The sequence below is a fragment of the Mandrillus leucophaeus genome, unplaced genomic scaffold (assembly GCF_000951045.1).
Source record: "Mandrillus leucophaeus isolate KB7577 unplaced genomic scaffold, Mleu.le_1.0 Scaffold724, whole genome shotgun sequence".
Taxonomy (NCBI): domain Eukaryota; kingdom Metazoa; phylum Chordata; class Mammalia; order Primates; family Cercopithecidae; genus Mandrillus; species Mandrillus leucophaeus.
In genome coordinates this window covers 773,843-791,155 of record NW_012107853.1, presented here as the reverse complement: position 1 = coordinate 791,155, position 17,313 = coordinate 773,843, and the positions used below count along the sequence as shown (strand labels likewise).

The following is a 17,313-nucleotide window of genomic DNA, read 5'->3' as shown; positions in this document are numbered from 1 at the left end:
GTGTATAGATTTTAAAGACATTGGTTGCTAGGCAGCAATTGTCCATTTCCCCCAATTTTCGAGGACTTGTGCCACACTCTTAGTAGTTTTATGAACTCCATAAAATATACGATCCCAATCCACGTAGCACTCTCTTAAGGAAGACAAATGTGCTATATGGAAGGTCATGTTTTGCTGTGTTTAAAACCCTAGCCTTTGAAGCCAGGTATACATAATTCAAATCCCAGCTCTTCTACTTACCAACATGGAGCCTGGGCCTGATCCTTAATCCAAACCTTAATTCATGCAATTGTAAAATGAAAATAATAGAAACTGGAAACATATACATATAGTTCTAGCTACTCGGGAGGCTAAGGCAAGAGGATCACTTGAGCCCAAGAGTTTGAGGCTCAGTCAGAGCAACATAGCAAGACCCTACCTCTAAAAATAAAATGGAAGTAATAATACTTACCTCATGAAGTGGGACAATTGAATGAAATAATGTATGAGATAATTGTATATAAAGCAAAATAAAATACAAAATTGCATTTAATAAAATTATATATTATATGAAATGCACATGATAAGTATGTAAGGCCTGGTCTTCAATATAAGGTAGGCATTATTTTAATTTAAGAAATCCTTAACATTTCTGGAAACGGGCATATAGGTTAAAAACCAAGACACAAAAGGAAAAGCAGCAAATTCACGGAAAGAAGATTTCCTGAGAGTAGGATTCTAATCTACACTGGCCCATCCTCGACTTTCTTTTTTCTTTTTTATTATTACTCTCTCGGGCCCTTGCACCTTCGTAAAAACCCCAACTAAGAAAACCAAACTCTGCTAGAATTTAATATGGTTAAATCTATTGACATTACGGTCCCAATAAATGTAGCTCATAAGATGGTATTCTCACCCCTGAAGACTAGCTTGCAACTCCCAGAAAGATTCTCCAATTGGAGAACTTATGTCCTCTCTTCTTCTGAGCATACAAGAATTCAGTACTACTATGTTAGATTCAGTTGCCCACTATCTGCTCTCTTCCTCAATTTGCAATGGCCCATTCACTTAAGTTCAGTAAAAATAACAGAAGAGAATATATTGGCACAGAGAAAAATGACAATGGACCCAAAATGTAGAAGAAGGTTCCATGCACATGATATTGGACCTGGTTTTCTATAACATTCATAAAATCATTCAAACTAGAGCTGGATGAAGTTTACTTTGGGGCTGTTTATCTTCCAACTGTGTTAAAGGTACTGAGGATGTAAGTGGGACTCAATGGAAACGTCGCCAGTTGTGTTGCATCAAAGGCTAACATCCTTAGCCTGCTGTTGCCAGGGGCCTTGATGAGCACTGTGAGAATGTAAATGGAGCAATGGCAGACTTGCCACCTATACGTGTGTGGGGCCAGGAGACAGGGGAACCATCAGCGAGAGTACACTACTGAGCATCAGTCGGAAAATGTTTCCTGGCCAGGCACGGTGGCTCACACCTGTAATCCCAGCACTTTGGGAGGCCGAGGAGGGTAAATCACCTGAGGTCAGGAGTTCGGCACCAGCCTGGACAACATGGTGAAACCCTGTCTCTACCAAAAATACAAAAATTAGCTGGGCATGGTGGCAGGTGCCTGTAATCCCAACTACTAGGGAGGCTGAGGCAGAAGAATCACTTGAACCTGGGAGGCGGAGGTTGCACTAAGCCGAGATCGAGATCGTGCCACTGCACTCCAGCCTGGGTGACAGAGCAAGACCCCATCTCAAAAAAAAAAAAAAAAAAGAAAGAAAAGAAAATGTTTCCTTAATTTTGGATTCAAACCATTTTGCTGGAATTTTATTTAATGCTATACGCTCCTGAAGCAGCTACATTAAATACTTCTTTTGGATTCCCAACAATGAGCAGGTCTTCAACAAAACTTTGAAACTGAATCAATTCAAAACACACTTCTTAGTCTTATAAATCAAGCCTTGTGGTCTCAATTTCTATCCTCATCTTTTTCATATTCCTTTAGAGCCTTTTTCAAAATTTAATGTCAAGTATCAGAGTTGTAGGAATAGGGTCTTGAGCAAGAAAATTTTAATTCTAAATGCTATGAAGAACTCCAAGTTACCCACATCTGTCTTCTTTTGGGACAGCATGCATGGTTTGCCAAAAACAAAAGATCCTTGTAAAGTGGTAGTAGGTAGTATGAGTTGGTTCTTGTAAGTAGGTAGACAGGTAGTTTGTTACAGGCCCTGCTAGGGTGGTGGGAACCTAAGAACTTGAATTCAGATTTAAAAGTTTGGGTTTTCTCTGCTAAAGAAAAGCCACTTGAAGGCAAGGTGTAACTGGCAAAGAGGGGCTGAAGAAAAGTGATCTGGGAACAATGTGCAGAGGACAGAGAGAAGGTAGATAATCAGTAAATTTGTAGGGTACAAAATAATGTGGGTCCACACCTGGGTGATAACAGGGTAGCCATATTGTAGGTCAACTCACAGCCTTTGAGTAACAACCATGCACAGAATCAGCTTGATTTGACATGGTTGGTTTTTTTCCTCGAGTCTCTCTTGCCCACAGCTGGGCTCTTGGTCAACACATTTTTTATTTTATAAATGAAACCCTCTGTATATTTTTAAGGCATAGTTCCTCTGTAACTGTCCTCTGTGGAGCCACCAGATCCTATTTTTAAGAATGAGAAGGCAATAATGTACAAAACCTACCATTAACCACGAGAATCTTTACTAGGGGATGCTCCTGAGAAGCCTTTCATGGTCTTGTTATCTAGACACCTGCCTGTTTGTTAGACATTTCATGAACCGACTTAATAACTATTTCATAGAGTATGAAAATGATATTTTTACTCAAGAGAACCACATCACCAGTTCCAATTCATTATGAAACTGCCTCAGTTAAGGAGAAAAAAGCAGGTTATTAACAGGTCAGAAATCTGGGCAGCCCAGCCCCCACCTCTTTGCTTGAAAAAGCCACCACACCAAACAGGTCCCTGCTTACCGGGCCTCTTCATTGGCATCTTCCTTTCTTGGCTGCAACTGTTGATGAGTCAACAAGATGCAAGCAACAGTCCCCATCTCTGCCACAGGTTTGAGAAAACCATCTGACAGGTTCTCACTCACCCATCCCACAGGTGATTGCCCAAAGGACCTACCAAACATCACACACCTGTTCAGTGCCCCCTGGCACTCTGCACCAGAGATGGCCTCCTTTTTTTTTTCTTTTGAGACAGAGTCTCAATCTGTCGCCCAGGTTGGAGTGCAGTGGTGCGATCTTGGCTCACTGCAACCTTGATCCGCCTCCCGGGATCAAGTGATTCTCCTGCCTCAGCCTTCCAAGAACCTGGGATTACAGGCATGTGCCACCATGCCCAGCTAATTTTTGTATTTTTAGTAGAGTCGGGGTTTTATCCTGTTGGCAAGGCTGGTCTTGAATTCCTGACCTCAGGTAATCAGCCTGCCTCGGCCTTCCAAAGTTCTGGGATTACAGGCGTGAGCCACCCCGCCCGGCCGTGGTGGTCACTTTTAATCCTCACAACAATCTTGCAAGATTAGCATTTTCATCTTCATTTTACAGAAGAGCAAACTGAGGTTTTAAGAGGCCAAGTAAATTTCCCAAGGCCATGCAGCTAAAAGAATAATAGAGACAGAATTCTAACCCAAGTCTATTTGATTTCAGATTGTCTTTTCTGCTACATGCACAACATGCAGCTTGCATGGCTTAAGTACAAATTGCTCAAGAATGGTGGTTACTGTTTCATAATAGGTACTCAATGAATTATGGCAATGCTCACTAATGGACTAATATATTTGGTGCACCTAGTCTATGACAAGTATTATGTTAGATGCTAAGAATACAATATAAGCAACAAATAAACCATAGCCTTAGGAGCATACAGACAAGTAAACAGGGAATTACAGTGAGGGATGTGACAGAATTAAGTACCAATGTGTAGGGGGAGGGGAATAGCAGCAGGGAAGCCTTCCTGGAGGAAGCAGTATAAGGTAATAACTGTAAGATTGAGTAAGATTTGCCCTAAAACATTCGATGAAGGGCCATGTGAGCAAAAGAAGAGGAAGATAATCCATCCAAAGGTAAAAAAGAACATCGACAGCTATGTAAGGAGGAATAAGAAAGATTCAGGGAGGTGTTATAGAGAGATAAAGACGGTATTGTTTGGAGGTGACAAGCATAAGGGAAAAGTATGCCCTTGGGCATTGAGGATGGTATCAGTCAAGGGTAAGGAGTAAAACTTCAAGCCGGAGGGCAGGGTAAGACCACAGTGTAGAGAACCATGCAGGCCAAACAGGAATCTGGCGTCAGGAGAGAGCCACTAGAGGCCATGCTGGAGGCCTGGGACATGGTGAAGCAATGCCTTCAAGAAAGACCTATTTGATGGTGCTGAGTAGGACAGATGGGGCAGGGCAAGAAGGCGAGGAGGCTGACACAGGTCAGGAGCAGAGCCTTGCTGAGCCACATTGGGAAAAATCAGTAACACTCTTCCTGACTTTATTTAAAATTTTGATTTTTTTCATAATAATGTTTGCATTAATTCTGATTTTTAAAAGATATTACATTAAGATATTACTCAACTTGACTACTGAGTTTGGGGGCACCCCATGTGGGTGCCTCACTCACCTCACTGTGGTCCAGTTCGGAAGGAAGAGGTGGGCCATGGATGTTGAGGTGAAGAGGAAATAGGAAATATTGGATGTGTTTTAAAGGAAAAATCGACATGATTTTATGACTGATTGGTCATAGGAGATAAAGAGAGGAAAATCCAAGATGCTACTTAGATTGCTTATGTTTATGTAGTGAAAATGGTGAATCTAGGGGACATAAATAAGAAGAGTGGAAGACAATGTCGCCTTTGGTTGAGTTCAGATGGAGTGATGGCAACTTGGTGGAGGGTCCCTAAGGAGAATGCACGATGGGAGAAGACAGGAAAGAGTCAAGCTAGATCTAGCAGCAAAAAGGATGGAGTTAGAGCACAGCTCAAGGAAAATGGCAGTCAGGACAACAAGGGTAAGAATCGAAAGTGGATCTGTAAAGCTGCTGACAGTTAAGAGGAGAAACAAGGGGGGAAAAAGCACAAGGAAGTACTGGCTGAAGACGTAGGAGGAAAACAAGCAAGAGTACAGGACCATGGAAGCCAAGTGCAGAGCTTTAAGCACCGGGGGTGGTGAACAAGAGGCCACTAAGAAAAGGGTGGTCTCGGCCGGACACGGTGGCTCACACCTATAATCCCAGCACTTTGGGAGGCCAACACGGGCGGATCACAAGGTCAGGAGTTCAAGACCAGCCTGGCCGACAAGGTGAAACCCCATCTTTACTACAAGTACAAAATTAGCCGGGTGTGGTGGTGGATGCCTGTAATCCCAGCTACTGGGGAGGCTGAGGCAGGAGAATCATTTGAACCCAGAAGGCAGAGGTTGCAGTGAGCCGAGATCGTGCCATTGCACTCCAGCCTGGGTGACAGTGCGAGATTCCATCTCAAAAAAGAGAAAAGAAAAGAAAAGGGTGGTCCCCAGGCAGCCATGGAGCAAGGGGTTCCCGTGGGCATCTTAGGAAAACACACACCTCTTCTCTGCTAGTCACACCTTGTGCTGAGCCGTGGAGGAAACAGCATGGCTCTCCCCGTCCTCTTAGAAAGAGGCTACCAGAGGACACGAGCCCACAGCCTCAATGCTCCACCCATCCCATCCTGGGAATGAAATGAAGCCCCAGAAGTCTGGCAACTAGCTGGACAGTGGACACACCTTGGTCCTGCTCTGCTCTGAGGTGAGCCAGCCCCACAGCTACCACCTGGGTCGACCACCACCACCATTCCTGCAAGGAAGCGCTCATTGGTTTGTGACTGTTCCCTAGCACCACTTCCCAGTGCTTCAAAGTCAGGAACTTGGACCTTGCTAGCCCATTCCCTCCTCCACTGCCCATGGTCATCTCCCTGGAACTGCCTATTCACCTGTCCCCTCCAACCAGCCACATCTTAAAGCCATTCCTTTTGCTCATAGCTTTCCCTCTCTCCGCTCCCCAAAGTCCCCCAAAATTGAAAAAAAAAATAGAGGAATATTTTTACAACAGCAAATCATGAACACGAGGAGTCTGTGTCCGTGGAGTGGGTGATCTAGTCTTTCGGTCCGCTTCTGTCTGTAGCAGAACATCTTCAATGTCCACGTGCGGTGAGTAACTCCCTCATTGTTCACCTTCTGTATGTGTTACTTGGAGCCTAAACTCCATAGGAGCAAATCTGTCTTTTCCTTGCTTGACTTCAGAATCCTAGGGCTTAGCCTTAGTACAGGGCCATAAACACATAAGACACAATAGATATTTCTAGATGCTAGTGCTTTCTAAAAATGTTTTAAACTCAGAAGCAAGGCTGAGTCAATGCTGGGTGGATGGGCACTGTGATTTGCACCATGGAGATAACTTTGTATTATTTTCCTAGGAATGTCAGAGATGCTCATGCACTTTAATAGAAAGACACAAGACTAGAAATCAAGCATCCTGGGGGTTCAAGTCCTGCTCTATATTTAAGGAGCTGTGTAACCTCCGGGCTGTTCCTTAACCTCTCTGAACCTTTGCTTCCTAAGGAGGTCGGCCTCCATGATCTCCAAGTTCCTTGACAACTCTGTGTCATTTTTGCTGATCCATCCACATTCTTTCTCCTGACCTTGTGACAGACAACCTTCATTGGATAAACAGCCACACCACGGTGGGCAAGCCTGGAGAGCCTAAAGTTCTCAGAGTCATCATGTGGGTCTATGACATACAATGTGCCCTTGAAATGCATGAAAGGCCTTACGTTGTTTGTCTTCATTCTCTCCCGAAGCCCCGCTCCAACAGTTTTGTCACCATGTGCCCGCGTTTCAGTAGAGAACAGCGAAGCTCAGGAAGAATCTTGCTACTGAACAGTTATAAGGGTTCTTACCTGCCAGGTGCTCAGTTAAAGTGTGTGCAATACCTAGGCCATTTCTCTGCTTAAACCCTTCCTCCTAGTTGCATGTAGTCACCCTTATGCGACTCCACACACTTCTGATAAAGTCTGGACTTCCTCATCCTCAAAAGACACTTTAGCACCTCCGTACCCTGCCAGCCCCTCTACGGATGGGCTGTTTGGCAATAGTGAGGAACAGTTTTGGTCAGAGCGTATTTGGCCTCAGAAGGACATGGGCAAGGGTGTGGTTTCTGGGCACATCTGTTCGGAGGGCACGTTTGTTCTGCTCTCTTGAGAGGCAAAAGGGAAGGAGGCAAACAGAACCACTCCCCAGCTCTCCGGAGTTTGCTGATCAAGCCTGAGGGTGGTGAGGGGGTGCAGCCACCAGGAGAAGCAGGAACAGACAAAATAGGAAACTCTCAAAGGCAGTTTAATTTTAGACTCAAGGCCAGGAAATTCTTTTTAAAACAATAAGAGTAATGGGCTTGGGCCTTGGTGAAAGTGCAGGCCTGACACACTGCAGGTTTCTGCAGAAAAAAGTCTGAAGCACAGAGGGTTGTAGAGAAGGGGATGTCTAATTACGCTCTTAATGCAAAGCTGTGCTGGCTTCCCTAGGTACCCCCTGGGGAAGCACACAAAGTCAGAGGTGGTGCAGCCAACACCGGCACTACATCTCATACCAGCCTGAGACCAGGACAGCCTCCACTCACAGCCAACACTCACTGAAACAGGCTGAAGGACAGGGAGGGGGTGGGACTTGAGGCCACAGTCCTGGGGGCCTGCAGTTGACACTCTCTTGCTGAGAGGTCTTAGGTGACAGGCATTTGGCAGCTTCTAGATCTGCAGGTTTCAGGTTGCCCCTCGCTTAGCATGAAGCCTTCAGACGCCCAGTGGTACCATGGGTGACAGCTTTAGGCATCTTGTGGTATGGAGATGGAGGCTGAGGCTGACTCAAAACCTTGTTACGGACACGGTTGGTAGAATTTGCCATGGCCAGAAGACTATCCGGTAATTTCAATTTGCTCAGCAATCTGCACAATGGAGTTTGGGTTTTTTTGTTTGTTTTTGTTTTCCTGGAATCAGGAAAAACTAAGTTTTCATAAACAAGGCATATAAATACATGAATGAAAATACGTTATAAGTTCTTACATATCACCAAATATCTAATTAATTAATTCATTAAACGTGTTTGTAAAGAGTTGCTATGGATGTGTCCCCCAAATTTATATGTTGAAGTGTAAAACACCAGTGTGGTAATAGTAACAGGCAGAGGCATTCTGAGGTGAGTAAGTTGTCGGGGCAAAGCACTCAAGGATGGACTAGGGCCCTTTAAAAGGACTTGAAGGAGTGGGTTTGGCCGCTTCGCACCCTTCCACCACTGAGGACACAGCGTTCATCCCCTCCAGAGGATGCAGCAAGAAGGTTCCATCTTGGAAGCTGAGACAGGACTCTCAGCAGACACAGAGCCTGCCAATGCCTTCGTCTTGAACGTTCCAGCATCCAGAACTGTGAGCAATACATTTCTATTCTTTTTGAATTACCCAGTCTCAGGTATTTTGTTATAGCAGCACTAATGGACCAAGACAGGAGTGCTATAACAAAATACCGGAGGAAACTCCAGTAATTCATTTAACCTCTTAGGATCTTAATTTCCTGATATTGCAAGATGGTCTTTACATTGCGGTCTGACTCTGAAATTCTCTAGCTTGTGATGATTGAACCTAGTTTAGCTTAGAGAAGCCCCGCATTCCAAGATGCTGGAAAAATATAGGTTATTTTCTTTTTTCCTTCAATTTCTATGACAACCACTAAGAGTTATGAGCATAAATAATTTTCCTAAACATTATGTGTCAGGAGTCTCATTCCCACTTAGTTTTTAAATTTCTTTTTGTGGATTCCCACTTCTCTAGTCCCAAATAATTTGCCCATTGCTCTCCAGGATTCCCAGAGAGAAGGAAAGGGTGCCTGCACTAGGCTTCATGGCAGCAGGCACACTCACTGCACAAGAAGTGCAGGGACAGCACAGTGACCCTTCTGTGAACACATCCAATGGCTGGAGTCTGGAGGCCTATGGGCTGGAAGTGAGTGTGCCAACAGCCAGAGCCCTGGGTAAGAAGGGAACTGCATCCCAAGGAGGCCCAATTAAACTGCAATTACTCAAGATAAGAAAACCAGGTCTGTTTACACAATGGGGTTGTAAACCACCAGCCTTGACAAGAGAACTTTGATCTGGTGGCAAGGGAGCTGTTTCTCATGCAGGGCAGTGATGAAACAAGGAGGTTTCCCAATGAGGATGTCTCCATCTTCACCCCAGTAGCCCCATCTTCTTCTGGCAACACCCTTGTATGGACAAGTGGAAATCCTCGCCCCTTCCCAGCCCCAGTATCCATCTAACACAATAAAAAAGTCCAGAACAGAAAGAGATGAGATAGTGACTAAAAGGAAAAGGGAATTGATGGAGGTCATCTTTGTGGAGGCGCTTGACACGCATGTTCTCACTGAACCGTCACAGTGACCTTCCATGTACCTTATACTATGCCTATTTTACAGATGAAGACACTGAGGTTCAGAGGGAGTAAGTAATTTGCCCAAGATCAAATAGCTAAAGACCACCAGAGAGAATTTAATCCAGGCCTTTCTGATTCTAAAGTCCAAGTGCTTTCCACTAGAATTTGGCTGGGATCCATTCCACAGCTGCCTGGACCAGGAGGAAAGGCTCTATGTCATGTCTGGTGTCAAGGAGACCGTGTACGGTGGGTCGGCTTCTGCCTCACCAGAGGGCCTGACGGCAGAAATAGAGTTCTGTGTAACAGTCAACCAGTCGATCAATCAATTATAGAAGGAAGAAAGAAAATGTACAAAAGAGGAATTGCCCAAAAGTCTGTGACAGGGAGCTGTTCTGAGGGCCGTGGTGAATTTGGAGCTCTTTTTCTGCAATGCACTTAGCTAAGCCTCATGGCTCAGCAGGACTACCCTCAGCAGGACTACCCTCTATGCTGGCACCAACTAGAGATTCAGCTGACCCCCAGGTACCCAAGTCCCACTGGAACTGCACAGGAAGGATGGAGGCCAATGCCCAGAGCTGGCAATGACTGACAGCCTCCCTGGGATACCTCCCAAGGTGACATCCAGCATGAACTCAGGCTTATTTCCAGTGCGCTTTTCATCCAGTGCTCATATGTCTGCAATATCCTTGGTTTCATACTATTTTATTCTGTACAATGAAAGAAATTAAGTGTCTAATAAATGGGATCCCATTTATACAACTCTGAAGGCTTTCATGGCATAAATTCACAAGTCAAAAAACAGCCTTTTGTTGGACAGTTTCTGAACCCCTGTTTTCATTCAAAAAACATAGGGACCATGTTTTCAGAGAAACACATTTGATCTAGGGAGAGCGACAGAGTGGCAAGTTTTTTATTTTTTCGTTTTTGTTTTTGTTTTTTTTTTGAGACAGAGTCTCACTCTGTTGCTCAGGCTGGAGTGTAGTGGTGCGATCTCGGCTCACTGCAACCTCCGCCTCCTGGGTGCAAGCAATTCTCCTGTCTCAGCCTCCTGAGTAGCTGGAATTACAGGCGCCTTATACCACACCCAGCTAATTTTTTGTATTTTTAGTAGAGACGGGGTTTTATCATGTTGGCCAGGCTGGTTTAGAACTCCTGACCTCAGGTAATCCACCCCTCTTGGCCTCCCAAAGTGCTGGGATTATAGGCGTGAACCACTGTGGCCAACCAAGAGTGGGGAGTTTTTAATACAGTTACTTCACCCTCGAATTACCAGGGATGTCCCCTAAGCCCAGAGTCTTATCATAGGATATTCTGGCACTTGGGGATACGCAGTTAGCCTCTCAGGCATAGGTGCCTTCCCTGAGGCCAAGCACAGTGGGCCACTCCTGCCTGAGCATGTTGTTCTATCCCCCAAAGTCAGTGGCTCTGGGAGGAGGTGAGTGGTCAGTTCCTTTCCTCTGTATAGTCCAAGGTGTTTCCTAAAGCCCGCATGGCCAAATGGGTCACTAATCACCCAGGAACTCCTCCGCACATCCTCCCTGCCGGTGAGGCAGCGCAGGCTGGGCCATGTTCAGCCAAAACTGAGAGCAGCCCAGCCAGCTCATTACCGCCACTCTCAGCGGGGCCAGCACAGTGCTGTGAAGGGGAGAATGACGCATGAGAGGACAAAAGTACTGGGCTTGCAAGGGACTTCCAGGCTCGCAGAGGGCTTGGGCTTGCAGAGGCAGCATAACAGGAAGGAGCGCTTCCTCCCCATGCATGAAAGGGTCCCTGACACACAGCCCATAGAAGTACCTGGAAAGGTCATCCCTCCCACACAACGGCCAGACGACTTCCCAGAGTGTTGTTTCTCCACCTCCCCACTGTGACATTACCTCATTCACTACGGCCTCCCAAAGCGCTGACCTTACACACGGGGAAAACGTGAGTCCTGCTTTTGAGAAACTGACCCTGAGGCACAGGATGTGAATTCTGTGCAAAACCGTGATTACCTGAGGCCGGCATGAATTTGAACCACTGTGGCTCCCGTGATTTCCAAGCATTCTTCCACAGCAAACGACCAGATAACGTTAATGTGACCTCTAATTTACAAGCAAGGACTGCCAGACTTAGTTATCTTTAGGCGCTAGAAAATAGTGACATCCTATATTAGAAGACATTGTTTATTGGCCAACTAATGCAGCCTGCTAAATAAGAGCCCCTCGGAGCAGGACCGCAGTCTCACTTTCTTTTGTTAGATTTCCCTTTCTAAGGCAATCATTTACTAGTAACCAAGACCTGCTCAGAGCAGCCTGTACACACAGTCCCGTCCTGCTCTCGAGCTTGACCTGTGGCTACTCTGGACCAGGTTTCTCAACCTCAGCACCACCAGAATTCGGGGCTGGATAATTGTTTATCACAGGGGGCCGTCTTGTGTACTACTGGGTGTTTACTTACATCCCTGGCTCCTACTCTCTGAGGCCAGGAGCACACCCTAAATTTTAACAAGGAGACAAGTCTCCAGGCATTGTCAAATATCCCTTTGTGGGGTAAAATCACCCCCTACTGAAAACCCCACTACTCTCATGGTTTTCTTTTCACTCTGAATTTACCATACATGGGACAGAGTTTCTTTTCTTTCTTTTTCTTTCTTTCTTTTTTTTTTTCTTCTTTTGGTGTGTCAGACTAACTAAATCAGAGACTAGGGCACCAGGTAGGAGGACTTGGATTATTGGATTAAGCACTATGGGTTGAGCTCTAGACAGGGAGGCTCCAAAAGAACTGAGAAGACGCTGGTTGCCTGGGGCTCTGACTGTCTTATCTAGGAAAGTTAATGAAGCCGTGCTCACCCCTCCAGGGTATCTTAGTTTGCAACTGAATGTGAGGTTTGTTTGCTGATGTCTCTAGCGCCAATGTCCTAAGGTTATATTTCGTAGACAATTTACAGATACTCTGTTTATTACAGCCCAGTCTAAAGTTAGAGGTTATGGTTTGAGTTGGTTTATTGAACTTGAGTTGATACTAATAAGTGTTATTTACTTCTTAATTTTTATTAGAGAAAGAGTATGTGAAAAAATTAAAGGGCTTCGCTGCCTGCTCTGGAAGGTGGCCTAAATCGTTTCAGGGACAGAGAAACTGAGGCCCAGAGAGAAGTTAGGACTGCAGGTGCAAGAAACAATAATCCAGCAGCTCTTTTGGGCAACCTTCTGCTTTCACTCAAGCAACTTCGAACTTTGTAGTGAAAAGGATCTCACACGTTAATGTTTTTCAGATATGGCTGTCATGGGTGGGCGTAAATGGATTATTTGGTTGGAAACCAATGGAAACCATTCAGAATTTATTTAAAATATCCAGGGTGTTCAATTGCAGGGAGGTGTCTTTAGTTGAAATTATGCACTTAGAGTTATTTGATTTGGGGTTTTTTTATTCCCCTACAATTTTGAGATACCCTGTCCAGGATAACATTATATTATATCTGCAACTTTTATACTTATAATAGGCTTTTTATTTCAGTATCTAAGTACATATTTGTGTGGTCTTTCTTTCTTTCTTTCTTTCTTTCTTTTCTTTCTTTTCTTTCTTTCTTCCTTTCTTTCCTTTCTTTCCTTTCTTTCCTTTCTTTCCTTTCTTCCTTTCTTCCTTTCTTCCTTTCTTTCTTTCTTTCTTTCCTTTCTTTCTTTCTTTTCCTTCCTTCCTTCCTTCCTTCCTTCCCTCCCTCCCTCCCTCCCTCCCTCTCTCTCTCTCTCTCTCTCTCTTTCTTTCTTTCTTTCTTTCTTTCTTTCTTTCTTTCCTTCTTTCTTTCTTTCTTTCTCAGAGTGTCGCTCTGTCACCCAGGCTGGAGTGTGCAATGGCACAATTTCGGCTCACTGAAACCTCCACCTCCTGGGTTCAAGTGATTCTCATGCCTCAGCCTCCTGAGTAGCTGGGATTACAGGCATGTGCCACCACGCCCAGCTAATTTTTTTCTTTTCTTTTTTTGTATTTTTAGTAGAAACGGGATTTCATCATGTTGGCCAGGCTGGTCTCAAACTCCTGGCCTCAAGTGATCCGCCTGCCTCAGCCTCCCAAAGTGCCAGGATTACAGGTGTGAGCCACTGAGCCCAGCCAGGGCATTTCATTCTTAGCCAAGATATTAATCTGTTTTAATTTGATTGTAATACCTGTAAATAGAATTAACATGGACTGGCTTTTAAATCTTGTTTTTCAAGTCAATGGCACATTTTGCTCTGAAATCACAATATCCTTATTTATTTTAGCAAATCTCTACAATAGTATCTTTAAGGAAATTTTAATGTCATTTGTGTTAACCTTAAATGATGACCTCTATGTGAGAAACAGGAGGAGGAGCCCTTCTCTGGCAACTTCTTCAGCCCTCTATATGATCTTAAGCTCCAAGTCCTTTGGCAATCACTACTAAGCAAACTTGAGTAACTTCTTGCCTGGACTTGTCGTGTAGTGGAGTGTTGGGGAGGGGGCAGTTTAAACATATTTCTGACGTATACTATTGTCTAAAACCTTTTTCTGATTCTAATTTTTTGTCTTAGTAAATGGTGCTTACATGAACACAGAAGCCATTTTAAAAAGAAGACAAATGTGGTAAAAACAGCTACTGAAAAGAGATGTCTCAATCATCCTTAAAATGTGCCTTTTCCCTTGAACATAAAATAGCTACTGAGAGATTTTTTTTTTTTTTAATGCCAAAAAAAAAACTTCAAACAATTCGGGTCTTTTAATATACAATTACAGTGAGAGGTCATAGTTAACTATGTGTCATAGTTAACTTTAACCAGTGTTAAAAACTATACAGAATCTCTGGCAAGACAGAGTCAAAGACAAGTCAGAAATGAGTTCGTGTTTATTGGTGTTAATTCAGACCCATAAATGTACTTGGAAAAGTTAATAATAATAACAATATAATAAACTTTTTTGTGGCTGGGCTCAGTGCCTCACGCCTGTAATCCCAGCACTTTGGGAGGCCGAGGTGGGTGGATCACCTGAGGTCAGGAGTTTGAGACCAGCCTGGCCAACATGGTGAAACTCTGTCTCTACTAAAAATACAAAAAAGTAGCTGGGTGTGGTGACAGGCACCTGTAATCCCAGTCACTCGGGAGGCTGAGGCAGGAGAATTGCTTGAACCTGGGAGGCACAGGTTGCAGTGAGCAGAGATTGCACCACTGCACTCCAGCCTGGGCAACAGAGCAAGACTCCATCTCAAAGAAAGATCACTTGAGGTCAGGAGTTCGAGATCAGCCTGGTCAACATGGTGAAACCCCTTCTCTACCAAAAATACAAAAATTAGCCAGGCATGGTGGTGCAGGTCTGTAATCCCAGCTACTCGGGAGGCTAAGGCAGGAGAATCGCTTGAACCCAGAAGGTGGAGGTAGTAGTGAGCCAAGACTGTGCCACTGCACTCCAGCCTGGGTGATAGAGGACGACTCTGTCTCAAAAAAAAAGAAAAAGAAAGAAAAGAAAAAAGAAAAAGAAAAAAATAAATAAAACAAACTTAGCTGTCTGTATTTTGCTATAAGTATATAAAAAAATTTCAACATTTATGATGGCTATCTTTGGATAAAAACATAACAGAATTTAGAAAGAATAATTAATGACACAGTTGCTGATATTAGTTACTTTTAACATTGGAAGTGATCAGTGACAACATTATAAGATCCCTCACACAATACATTTTTGAGAAATTTGTCAAAGCATTTCTCTTGATCAGCATATAGCTTGGGCAAGGGTCTTCTCACCTATGGACAATAAACTTTATCCAGTCCTATTTTAAAATTTCTTTGTCCCCTCTTATTCTAGGAGTTATGAAATTTTCCCATAAACTTATTGTCATATTCCATTTTCACTTTTAAAGTCTGTGATTAGAAAACTTGCATTATTGACTTTTTATGTCTGAGGTCAAAAATAAGTTAAATTATAATATGTATAGGAATAAGGTACATCAATATGTAAAACATCTTCATCAAATGAACTGTGCAGTGAAAATCAACTGGCTTTAAATGTTCATCATATTTGAGTCATTTCTCTCAAACTCAAACATACTAAAACTTCTTCAGCAAATTCATCAGTATTTGGTTTTCTATTACATGCTGATAAAATCATAGATAATCTTACAATTGAGTAAGATTCAAAGCTGATTCAGACCCTGGAGTTCAGGTTTCTGGCTTCTCTGTCTACTGGCAGTCAGGATACAGGAAGTACGGGGAGGAGGGGAGAAGGTTGCGTGGGCAAAGGGGCGGGGAAGGGGCCACCACTCACCACCACTGCAGGACGAGCCGCTGAGTAAGGGACAGGGCTGCTCCCAGCAGAATCCACAAAGTAGCTCATCCTGCTCTCAGCACCTGTGTGAGAGAAGGTGTTCACTGAGCCTCTGGATGCTCACAGGTTTGTGGACTAGAATCCACAAGGAGGACATGAACCTTAGAACTAAGAGTCTCCTTAGGAACCAACCAGTTCACTTCTTTGCGTGGCAGGGAAAACAATGGAAATTCAGAAAGATAAAGTGACTAACTCCCGGCCCCGGTAAGAGCAGACCTCAGACAGAACCAGTCCCCTGGTTGCAAGGTAACGTGGATAACAGATCATGTCTACACACTGCAGACAACAAGCAGCAAACCAGTACACAAGAGGCACATTTTTGTAGGGTTTCTGGGCAGGAACAAGTTTTTGTGTGTCTCCCCGACCCACAGCCAGGCCTGGCACATAAGTAGACATACAATACATAGTTGGGGCATAAATTAATTGATAAAGGAATAAACAAAGAAAGGATTGGAGAAGGGAAGGATGGAAAAAGCTCTCCTGAATAGGTATGTTACCCAGTACCCCAAGAAACAGATAAACAGAGAAACCCTGCAAAAGGGATTGAACATTATTCATCTTGAAAAAAGGAGGAGAGCTATTAAAATAACTCTTGTTGAGAGCTATTTTCTACATTGGAAGTCTGAGTGACTAGAATGCTTGAGCAATTTTCTGGCTGAAGGGATTTTCCAGCTAGCTACTGGTCATCGTTATATATCGAACATCTCTGTTGACCTAAATACTTTCGAAAGTGCATTACACACTTTCATAAACGTTATACTATGCATTTAAAAAGTCATTCTTGAATAATCTCGAAGATTAAATTCCTAGGCATACCACTCAGAGGCCAAATTCTTATTGTTAGGAAGTGACGCTTTAACTTCACTGCTTTCCAGTTCGTATTTGTCTGCCCTTTTCCTTAATTCTTAACATTTAAAGCAATTGATACATTTCAAGAAACATTGAGTACTAAGAAATGTCTTATGTTCAATTTGCAGTTTGGTTCACCATCTTGATCCCTTCTTTCATATGAAATATATTTAAATGTTTAAATGATATAGTTAAACAGGCTTGGCAACATAAAACTATACTGCCTAAGAGTTACAACCACAAAACTACTAATATCATATGGTTAAGGGATGTAAGCTACAAACCTCCTGAAGACATATCTTATCCTAGAACTACGCCTTGTGTTTTTAACTAAAACTTTGCCTTTTTCTTATGTCTTTTCTTCCAAATGCAGTCAAAATAACATTAATTTTTAAAAATTAACTAAGGGTCTGGATAGCTAGACTATGTTAATCAAGATTTTGTCCTTTAGTTTTTCAGGAAATTGATCTCTGCTACAGCAAAACCAGGAAGAGCTCCTCAGTGGTGAAGCTGAATAGTAGGAAAAGGTCAAAATACCCTAGGCCAGGGACATTGTTAACATCTGCATCAGGGGTCACTATTCAGTGTTTGTTTCCAAGAACAGTGAGTACCTATGATGGGTCTGACTCTGTACTAGGCACTGAGCATGAAACTAAGAGTAAGATGCATGTCACATGGTTTAGGTCGGCCTGTCCTGACCATACACTGTGAGGATCATCTCACTGAGCTCCATGGCTCCTTTTC

General features: G+C 43.6%; 1 protein-coding gene across 1 annotated transcript in view; it reads right to left on the bottom strand.

Moving 5' to 3' along the window:
• ETS1 (v-ets avian erythroblastosis virus E26 oncogene homolog 1) overlaps positions 1 to 17,313 on the bottom strand; it is a 127,936-nt gene that overhangs the window by 97,898 nt on the left and 12,725 nt on the right. Inside the window, exon 2 of the mRNA XM_011965435.1 lies at positions 15,661 to 15,743. Coding sequence (XP_011820825.1) covers positions 15,661 to 15,729 — 69 coding nt within the window. The 5' untranslated portion in view covers positions 15,730 to 15,743. The remainder of the gene's footprint in view (positions 1 to 15,660; positions 15,744 to 17,313) is intronic.